Source organism: Anarrhichthys ocellatus, unplaced genomic scaffold (genome assembly GCF_004355925.1).
Source record: "Anarrhichthys ocellatus isolate YVR2014 unplaced genomic scaffold, GSC_Weel_1.0 scaffold11, whole genome shotgun sequence".
NCBI lineage: Eukaryota > Metazoa > Chordata > Actinopteri > Perciformes > Anarhichadidae > Anarrhichthys > Anarrhichthys ocellatus.
Genome location: NW_022280041.1, coordinates 1129795 through 1141044, shown reverse-complemented (window position 1 = coordinate 1141044; position 11250 = coordinate 1129795). Strand labels below are relative to the sequence as shown.

Sequence of the window (11250 nt, the reverse complement as noted above, 5' to 3'; positions counted from 1 at the left end):
ACAAAGAGACACAAAACAACTACAAAGAGACACACAATGACAACAAAGAAACCCTGCAATTTCAAAGTGACACAAAACAACCACAAAGATACATTATGTTTGTTGATTGCATAATAAAGACACAAAAGTGACCCCACATTATTTCAACTTAACTGAAAAGTGATTAAGGACAACACTGCAGAAAAGGGAAAATAAATAAGTTTGACTGGCGTCTATCACAAAGTTATATTACGAGCTGAGTTGACTTTCTGAATCATCAAACTTTACGTGTCAACGGTTTTCATTAGTCTGAAATGTGCCTCTAATAAGGCGCTAAATGCTCTTTGAAATGTCCCTTTTATTTATTGATATGACTGATGTGTGCACGCCACTATAACGCATTTAAACCAGTTGCATAAGCTCAACTCTTTTGCATCTGTCCTGCATTAGCGCAGCACCACAATCCTCTCTGTCGATGCAGTTCTGACTCCGGCGGCTTCGGAGCCCTTCAGGTAACGATCCGATGAGTCATGGCTGGTGACGATATATATAATGCAGATGTTCTGGGTTCATGCAGTGCGGGATTCCCGTCAGTCTCGTGGTGCTCGGGAGGCCTCTCGCTGATGAACAAGCTTACAGGAATGTTCCATCTCGTCCATCTGTGATCCTCTCTCGTCTCTTGGCTGACCTGACTTGCCCCTTGAAAGAGTTTTTGCTTTGGTATGACATCACCATGGACGGGGAGATTTTCACAGAGATGTCTTAAAGGAATGCACATTTGATGACCTTTTGACCCACGAGGCTTTTCCTGAGATGCCTTTCAAAATAAAAGCCCTTGATGAAGATCTTTTGTTAAGACATCCATCATTTTTTCTGACACTTTCACCTTTGTCTTACTAACGCCAGTCGATGAGATCCAGCCACTACTGAAGGTTCACTCAACACAATGAGACCCACACAGTCGGTACTATTCTGTCTTTGTACCAGACACACATGCAGAGGTCTTTAGTTCATTTTGAAAGTGCCACTTGTCCAAATTGCACCAAATTTCGACCAAACACTGCCCGATTCCTGGCTCTATAGTTAGATAATCCATGAAAACAGATTGCACTGCATGCTTCCACTGCAAGAAGCCTGCGGTTCTTGAATTATCTTTGGGAGCTAGTTATGAAAGCCACAAACTTTTGACTCTCCACTGACCCCGATACCAAGTCCTAGCCTCAGGACTGGACTTGGTACCCAGACATGCATTGCTCTGTAGTAACTAGATAAGGCCGAAGAAGAGGAATTACTTAAAAGTTGCTCAATTCAAAATTCAGAGCGTATATATTGCCTCTACGCGCCTCTCAACTAAGAGTTGTCTGAGCCGGTTCGCGGTGCAAGCAACGCAAACAACGGCAACAGTGCTGTCAGAGCTGACAGTGTCACCCCGAGGGGCAACCGGAGGGTGGGCTTTATTAATGCTCCGTATATCCCGTAGAGAACCTTTAAGTAATCTGTGGATTGCTCCACGTAACATACATTATATGTAAACCACACCTGCTGCCTCTTCATATCCCGTCTACGTTGTATAAGTGGAACTGTTCAGGTCAAAGACAGACTGCAGCACACAGACTCTGCTGCTTGATAAAGCCTTATCTCACCGATGAAGTTCATTCACACACTGTGGCATTGACACACACACACACACACACACACACACACACAGACACACACACACAGACACACACACACCCAGTGACCTCTTTGCCTCTTTAAACCCTTTTTTTTACCCAGCTGTGTGTCTTCATGTTGCCAGTCATTGAATGTTACGATCACATGTGCGGCGTCCAGTCCACCTTACTCACATAATCTGCACATGTATGTGCAAAAGAGGAAGAAGAAGAAGAAGAAGAGGGAACGTCCACAAATAAGGAATGTGTTGGATGGCCTCATTTTGGGAAATTGCTTGTTTTTTTCTGCAAGTGTCACATTTCGTCCAGAAAAGACAGATAAAGAGAGATTGAGAGAGAGAGATTGAGAGAGAGAGAGAGAGAGAGAGAGAGAGAGAGAGAGAGGGGTGGACTGTGACTCCTTCTCCCTCCCTCCTTGCTTCCTCTCCCTGTGGGATCGGGGCCAGTCCGTATAAAGGAGAGCACAGCCTCCTCCTCTGCCGGGGTCACAGCTGATCCAGGCTGACTTGAGGGAAACTTCCAGCAAACCGGTGCAACTAATTCAAACCTCCACGCAAAGCCTCCAGACTACCAGCAGGCCCAGAAGAGTCCTACAGAGAGCGTTGGGAGATCAGGGAACCCAGCTGCTTCGAGATCGACTGAAGAGCCTCAGTCTTCACTGGTAAAAGAGAAATCTGTGAAAAGATGCAGGAGAAAGGTTTCCTCACCCAAAGGAAAGCAGCGGTGGCACTGTGCATCGTGCTGCTAATGCTGGCTCAGCAGGTGAGTGCATTGTCCCGAAAATCTAAAGTGAATTTTGTTCTCTTGTGTTCGAACACACCAGTTATTTTTGAGGTTGTAAATATTGGAAAACATTTTCTCTACACTGTAAAACAAATGTTTGTTATGTTGATACGGGGGAAAGTATCAGGATGACTAGAAAGGGTCATTTAAAGTCTGGACACAAGTGAGAAAATGCGTTTTATAAGTGCAAAGAAACCCACTGAAAAACAGGGAACTACTGAAGAAAAGTACTGCAATTGTGCTATTGCAAGGCACAAATATTAAGGTATAAATGTTCTATTCAAATACATTTACTTTTTGATGAAGTGCTTTCATTTTGAGTGTTAAAATTTACCTTAGCAGAGAAATCTTAACTCAAGGTCCACTTTCCAGCTGATGAAGAACATTAGATATGGTAGAAAGCTCCAGAGCTAAAGCTAGTAAATGATTTGTTTTGTTCAGTGCATCTAAATGGAGTTCTTTGCGCCTCGTTTTGTTCCTTTCTAACGAACATTCCCGTGTGCATCTGTCTGTGTTCGATACCAGGTGTGTGCAGGTCCGATGGTGCCTCAGGTCCGGTCCAGCTCCGACCAGAAGGCAGAATCAAAGGTCACGGTGCTGAGAAGGATAGCTCGGATGACCCCGCTGTGGAGGATCATGAACAGTAAACCGTTTGGAGCTTACTGCCAGAACAACTACGAATGCTCCACGGGACTCTGCAGGTACATTTTAAAGTATACAATACCTGACTCAAGTGACAGTTCAAGGGAATTGTACTCAAGTGGAGGTAAAAATAATGGTGTAAGAAGATAAAGTACATGTAAAAAGTAGCTAATTCAGGTTGCAATATAGTGTAAATACAATTAATTTCTTTATATGATGTATCACTTGTAAGATCTCAGCTGCATAACAATGTCCAATTTGTATTGTGTCGTAGTGCGTTCATTTATGGCATCAATGAACGTCGTCTCACAGCTGTTTCTTGGTTTCCCTCTCTTCAGGGCGGGACGCTGCTCCACCAGCCACCGCTCCACCTCAGGGCCCGTGAACTACTAGACGTCCGAGTGGGAAACAACCAGCGTGTTTACATGTATATTACACATGGCCATAGACCTTATGAAAAGGATCTCATCAACTGGGATTTTCTAATCGTTTTTAAAACAAAATATTTATGTGTGCCAATACGTTGCTGATAATATCGAATATATGTTTATATGCTCCACTCGATGTATTTCAAAAAGGTAAAAAATGTGAACAATTACTCACATTAAGATGAGAGGAGGGTTGAGGCAACGCGCAAAAATGTAAGACGGGAGTCATTTTAAACTCGATGTTTTCCATCATGTGGTCATCTGCAAACAAATACTTGTTTGTACCAAAATCCCTTCGCCTTGAACTCTCTGTGAGTCAAAATACAAACAAAAAAGTACTTTTTTCTCAGTTATCTCCACATATGATGTAAAGTCTGATGTTTAACTAGCTTGATAACAAGGTTTTACTGGCATCACTGATATCATGACGCCTTAGAAGTAACGTCTTAAAAACAACTATGTGGAACAGATAATGATGGATGTCAAGGGGAAGACAACCTCGACATTTTGACCACGTTTTGATAAGTTATGACTTGACTGTGTGCGTAGAAGGTCTAATCACTACCACTGATAATGTGTCTCATCTTACATATAAACGTCGCCTTCTTTCCCCGAAGAGAAATCATTTGAGTTAGTTTGCAATCGTAACCGTTTAAATTACTTCTGGCATTCTTTATAGCGACACTTTTATGTTAAACCCAAGATCTTGTCAAAGTTAGTCAATGGCAACATTATTCATAACATATGTTATGAATGTGTACTGATTTGGTGTAATGCAGTGATTCTCATAATTTATTTATTTTATCCTCTGTTTAAAACTGTACCCATTTATTTTCTTTTTGTTTTGTGATATTTTAATGGTTTTGTTTTAGAATAATCAATCACTCCCGACTTGATTTATTTCAGCTTTCTCCAGCAGGAACTTTAAGAAATGTTAAATCTGTAACCAAGAACCAATTTAACAAATAGTTGCACAGCCTTTTTCTTCTTTTTTTTTTGCACATCCATCTCCTCACATCGATAAGCGATTGTGGATTTCGCCTGCACGGTTTACTTCACGCACAGAGCAGGTGGTTGCTGATATTTTGTACACTCAGCGTTGAGAAATGTTTGAGTAGGATTGCACTTTTGAAACCCGAATTATCTTTGTACTGTGCACTGTAAGTACTGTATTACTTACATGTAGAAGGCTGGGGGAAGAGTGGAATAAAAGCATTGGGGGGAAAAAACGCATTTGTTCCTAATTTAAAATAATGTACGTTAAAGCACATGACTGGTCACATGTATAGTTCCTTAAACAGCTGGGCATTGTAGTCTTGCAAACATTACTCATACAGGTAAAAATATTGCATTTCTTTGAGAATATTTTGAGCTGCTGATTAATACACATATATTGTTACTATTAAGATGTTACAACATGCAGCGAAACTAAAATAAATCACAAGTTACTACCATTCTCCCATCTGTTACCCTGCAGCGAGGAAGAATATTACAGAAAAGTACAGAAAAGAGAAATACTGAGAGAAAATATTCAGACAAAAGCAAACAAACCTTTTGGAACTTGGAGTGTAAAATCAACTGAATTTATCTATTGACTTTCGAATGTTCCTCTGCTCTTTTATCAGTATGACCTCACCGCAGGATGTTTCATGAGTGATAAAGGTATTTCAAGGAATACATCGCCTGTTTTTATGACTCAATTTGACACACAACGACTTTTAACATCACATAAACCTGTTTTCTGGAAATACAGGAGTTGCAAAACAAAAACCACCCGAAAACAAGACTTATAAAATATAAATATGCTCAGCAGGTCCGTCCTGGATGCTCACGAGTTTCGTGAACGACGTACTGAACGCTGCTTGGCTTCAGCCAACACCGGCACTAATCTGAAAGGGATTTAAAACCCTATTTAATCACATTTTTCTTTGTGCGCTAACTCGAGACCGAAACTGCATGTCAGGGTTCAAATGTCAAACAGCTGTTGGCGTTTCTGGATGTTTCGGGCTTTCGCAACGACAAGAGACGAGTCATGAGAAATGTGTGTTCCCTCTGTGTGTGTTTAGTGAAGGTCCATGCGAGTTATCTGTGTCTACATGTCAGAGTTAATACAAATACACTTATTTTATATCTATTAACTCACTTTAAATTAGTGCGTGTGGGAGGATAGCATCAGAAGTGACCACATACGTTTAGTCGAAGGTGTGTTTTTGTGTTTAGTTCCACTTGTGGAAACAGGTTGGGGAAGGATTTTAACGTGACAACAACCTCGTGCCCAAAGCCCGGTCCACAAAGAAATAGTTTTCAGTTTGATGTAGAAAAATCAGCCCAGTAATCCTCGATATTACAAACATATCGGACATGTTTGTAGGTTGACGTGGTGGGTGGGCATGTAGCATGTGCATAGATATACAAATAGGAGTAGAAGGGACATTCAATTCAACGAAGCTGGATGGACAGAGCGGCGGCCATTTTGATGTGTAGCGTTGCCATTGTGACCGGTGCTACCTGTAACCAGTGTAGCATTAAAGCATGGTGGAATTAGCTAGCTAGCGGACAGCTGGGTAACATAAAATGAGCCAAACAGCGCCTCACACCCCGTTGCTTTTGAAGATGAACGGTGCAAACTCGCTAACACTTTACTGACGTGGTTGTCGCCACCAACAACAATTGCCATTTCGCCATTTGGCGAAATTTCATTTTGTACTAGTCAAACAGCAGCGGAAATTGTTCGATGTTCGTTCTACTCCTATTCTATTTCTATGTTGCAGAGTATACACAGAAATATAATATTGTATAAAATGAAAAGAATGAGGAATAAACATACAATATGGACATAGTAGGCAGTGCTGGTATGTATAGAATAAATGATGCACATGTGTTTTACACGTTTACTGCTCCTGCTCTTAGACTTAATCAATATTTATCAGTATTAGTAATAGAAGTAGTCTTATCTTAATATTTGGATATAATGAGTGAGTTGGGAGAAGGGGCTTTTATTTATTTATTTCCTTTTTTATCTATTGTTCTGTCTGTTTTGTTTTAATTGAAAATATGTAACATGGAGATTTGACCCTGTACAACACTTTTGGGGACAAATCAGAAGCCAGACCTCGTTGCTTAACATCAACGTTTGAGCCTCACTGATGCTCTTGTGGCTGAATGTCAAACCCTTGCAGCCAAGGCCTGAAACCAGAAGAGGACAGGCTGCAGATTAACGTCCACGGTTGTACTGTCGCTGGCATCCACATACTTTTGGCCATATATTTAGCGCACTAGGGTAAATGTGAGTAATTAGCTGTTATCACATCAAAAAAACACTGTTGCCCCAGTGTCATATCAGTGCTGCTTTAAAATATGTGTTTACCGTTCCTTCGTGTCATATTGTGAAAAGCTCCGGCGACCCCGATTTTGAACTTGGCAGCTTCGCCCACATCACTATCCATCAAACTCTGTCTGGGAGTCATCTGGCACCTCTCGCCTCGCACACTGTGTTCTTTAGTCAAGCTGTCCTGGCCAACATTTCACTGTGTGAAAGTCTTCTAGACGTATATGGTGATGGCTATATTTGGTGAAATGTTAGTCCCTCTAAGCCCTACCGGTGAGTTTGGCTCACCTAATCTATCATATTATTAATCACACCTGTTGCTTTTCCTGCTATGACACATTCAAATGTGAGAAAGGAAACTCCACCCGATTAAAACAACCTCTAATTTACAGAAATGATATTCCATTGGTTTTCAATGATCAACACAAACTTACATAGAAAGCTATGATATATTCGACTTACTGCCTTAAAATCAAGCCATTAAAGATGCCTCACGTCAGCCTCATACTGCCGTTCAAGGTAATAAAACCCGAATTTAATGGATATTAGTGTTAAGATGACAAGTTGTCCCATGGAGCCAATATACAGCTGGTCAGTGGCCTCCCCTCCACTTCTTTAACTGCTGACACTGTTCAAACATTCAGACAATACTGACTGCATGTATGAACAATGATAAGTGTTGTTTGCCATCTTTACCATGAGTTTAGTTTTTCTGTTTAACACGAGAGTGCTCCGGCCTGTGTTGCAACGATCCTGACGGATTAATGAATTTAATGTTCTTCCTGAACTTTCCTCTCATAATCTTGTAAAAGAGCAAAGTTTTAAAGTTGCATTGCGTTTGGTTGGTTGAACGGCTGACCTTACTAAAGAGTAAACAAAGGTCTACAGCCAAGCTAACAGCCTGCATTACTCTCTTTTACAAACATTAGCATACTGTACATTATTAAGCTTCCACCAACAGAACATGACAATCTAAAGTTCCTTTCACACAGTTGGTTGCTTTTACATGAAGGTAACAAGGAAGTTAGCTTCGCACTGGTTCCCTCGACAGAAAGTCAAAGTGGATTTTCAACATTGGATTTTGGATTATTGCGAAAAATAAACACAAGTTTATGGTACTTACTCGTTTTTGTTCAGCAAACATGAATAAAATCAGCAGAAGTAAAAACACTAATATTAGGCTCTAAAGGGACTAGAACGACAACAACAAGGCTGTAAAGGCAGACTAGTCGGCGTAATTACTTTTTTAGTCTCCGTTAGCCGTTTGTTAGCAGGCGGCAACCTCCGTCCGAATATGGTGACTTCTATTCATTGGTGGCGAAAAAAACGACATGGTGACCGCCGTAATCCAAGATGGCGGTGGCAAAATCCCCTAACTCGAGGCTTCAAAACGGCAGTCCGCAAACCAACGGGTGACGTCACGATGACTACGTCCACTTCCACTTCCTACAGTTCTGATATACAGTCGATGTTTAGAACTCATTCCTGCAGCACACTATTAGTTTTGACTGAATAACATTCAGAGACATTCTTCCAGCTGTTGCGCAGGTCAATCTTATCAGTCCATGAAAAATATTTTCCTCTTTGTCCTCGGTGACAGGGGGCTAAAAACATGTCAAAAACAAAACAACAACTTGCACAACCACAGCAATAAATATACTGTAGAAATGAAAAAGAGTTGTAATCAACATTACCATTTAAGTTGTTTGAATTAAAAAAAAAAACATAAATTTAACAGATAAATGATACAACGTTACGTCCTCCGTGTCTGAACGTTAACGTTAGCTAGCTCAGAATTAGCGTCTGCAGCAGCTAACGGTTAACGTTCGTTAGCGATCAGCATCCACAAAGTTTTATATTCACCACAAGCTACAAAGGAAACTAACACACTGAAGGCACCTATGCAATGTTAATATTGTAATATTCACAAACATATTTATAAAAAGGGTAACCGTAGATAAAAACAATTGTTTGCATAACTAATTTTCTTGGCAGTGTTAAATTGAGTAACGATCATCAAAGTCTTAAATGTTTCAGCCGAAATGAATTTGATTTTTTTGTTGAAATATCGAGTCTGGACCAAAGTCTAAGGTACTTCAAACACATCTGATTTGACTTACTGATGACATAATTCAGTTTGCAAGCTTAATGGATGACTGAATGACTAAATGCTGACTGCTGCAAACTGGGTCATCATGTTCCACATTTGAATTATCTTGGACCTGAGGACTTTATGTGTGCGTGTGTGATGAGTGTTAGAAGTCAATACCTCCAGGCCTTTGTCTGTGTTTATTCCCGTCTGGTAGCTTTTTTTACCCCCAGGTCATGTATTTTGGTGTCTGTTTAACAACAGCAAACTTTGAACTCTGAACACCACGTCTCAAAGTTTATGTCATTTATTTCACTTTTTCTGACTGAGTTTTTAATATTGATTTTAAATGTCTCCGGTTCTTCGTCGGTCCACACTACCACACACTCCTGGAGATTTGATTTTTGAATTTTGATCATTTAAGTAAACAACAAACAATGTATTTGTAGTTGTAGTTGTTGTCGTACATTGTATGAAGAACACTTTTATCACAAAGATGAAAACGTGTTTGTAGAAATGAGACTCAACCACTAAAGACGCTGGAGTTCTTTCTTTTATTTATGCAAAATTGGGCCTTTGAATGTTTTATTTTCTCTAAAAGATATTGTTAAATGTGACTGTTTTAGGCAAAAATAAACTGTCAACACAACATCATGTAGGGCGATAAAATTAACAGACATAACGATGAAAGTCAGATCGGACACGCCCAGATATTCAAACATGTACGTCACAGTCGGACCAAAAACAAAGTTTTACGAAGAAAATGTGTGTAAAAAGGCAATAATAGAGCATCGATACTCAGTTTTGGGCTTTAGCTGCAACATTCCTTCTGTTTTCAACTTTGCTTTGGAGACTCAAGTTGAAAAGTTTTTTCACAAGACAACAAACACACAGCTGCCCTCTGTTTTTTGTTTTTTAAAGCTAGCTGGTTATTTTTACTTTGTCATATCTAGAAGACACTTTATGAAGCTTTATTAGTCCCACAGCAGGAACATCTACAGTGTTACAGATTTCATGCATTTTCTAATTTTGCAGATATTTCTCTTTTCCACTGATCGTTTTTGACAGGCTGAAGAAAAGTGTGATGATATCTGATATATATTAAAAAGATGTTTTGGAAAGTTGCTCTGAATTTCTATGAAGCCTTGATATGTCTTCCTTCTGTTGTTGCTTGTGTAAAGTGGCATTTCATTTCTTCACCTTCTGAATGCTTGATGTACAAAACACTGTTCACGCACGTTGTCCCTTCATTTACAGTCACTACTCCACATTGTGCTATAAAATAAAAGCAGAAATACTCTGGTCAAAGTTTATCTGTCTCTGACTGTGCTGAGGTTGTTGTAATATCTCTCCGTACAGCAGATAAGATTTTGAGGATGGCCCTGACCCATGAAGTCATAATGACGTGAGAGTAAGAGCTAGATCTGTGCACATGTAGCGCCACCTGCTGGAGGCCGCAACACATCTGCAAACAAAACATTTCAGCTTTCACACAGTCGTCATTGTGCAGTTCTGACCTCACTGAATGAAAGCTTCAGTTCAGAGAAAGGGACATTTGATAATGTAATATTGATATTTTGCATTCTGAGGGAGTTTTAAAAAACATCCACAGTACTTTTTTGTTGTCAAATGAGCAAACTACTGCATCTAAGATGCTCTCTAAAAGTCCTAGCAAACAATAACTGTCCAAACTCAAAGCCCACTTACTTGCTTTTGTTCTGGAGCTTTCAACCATTTCACTCTTTAAAGTCGAGAAGTCTTGAAAGTGTCGAGATCGTGTAAGCAGATCCATCTCCATGAAAAACTCCCATCAGCTGATGAAGACCGTGCGATACAGCTGAAAGCTCCGGAAAAAGCGAGTAAGTAGGTGAAACTTAAATGCACAATATGTAATTTTCTCCCGGTTAGGATTCCTTCGGTGTTCATCGTTCAGGAGGTTTTTAGCGGGAGCCGGGTTACCCACAGTTCTCCTCTTCTCCAAAACTAACGGACTCTGTGATTCAAACCGATAAAAACACTGAACAAAGCAGTTTCACGTTAACGTGTGTTTTGGAGGACGCGGGACGTCCCGGAGGGGCAGAGAGCCGAGCTGATAATTTAAGGTCCTGACGTCCGATGACCAAATAACTTCATGGTTAAAATATATATTTAAAAACCAACAACAACTAAAAAGTGCATCGTAAAAATGTGGCTTAAAAATCAATTTGTGAGAGTTTTTAGCAGAGAAACGCGTCATTGTCAGGCAACTAAAAAAGTGAAATTATAGATGAAAATTGTTGGAAACATTTGGGACAACAAATGACGTTTTTATACATTTCAATGCGAAAA

The 11250-nt window shown here is 40.1% G+C and overlaps 1 protein-coding gene across 1 annotated transcript; it reads left to right on the top strand.

The window, feature by feature from the left end:
• Positions 1–2147: 2147 nt before the first annotated feature.
• leap2 (liver-expressed antimicrobial peptide 2) lies at positions 2148–4749 on the top strand. The gene is made up of 3 exons (XM_031851262.1): positions 2148–2414; positions 2961–3136; positions 3416–4749. Exons 1-3 carry the CDS (start codon positions 2337–2339, stop codon positions 3468–3470), a joined length of 309 nt encoding a protein of 102 aa, XP_031707122.1. The 5' UTR covers positions 2148–2336; the 3' UTR covers positions 3471–4749.
• Positions 4750–11250: the final 6501 nt, after the last annotated feature.

What these genes read in the sequence shown, in the direction of transcription:
- leap2 (XM_031851262.1), top strand. Translation starts at nt 2,337, where the DNA reads ATGCAGGAGAAAGGTTTCCTCACCCAAAGGAAAGCAGCGGTGGCACTG. An exon ending in TGCTAATGCTGGCTCAGCAG is followed by an intron (nt 2,415 to 2,960) that starts GTGAGTGCATTG and finishes GTTCGATACCAG; the next exon opens with GTGTGTGCAGGTCCGATGGT. An exon ending in TGCTCCACGGGACTCTGCAG is followed by an intron (nt 3,137 to 3,415) that starts GTACATTTTAAA and finishes CCCTCTCTTCAG; the next exon opens with GGCGGGACGCTGCTCCACCA.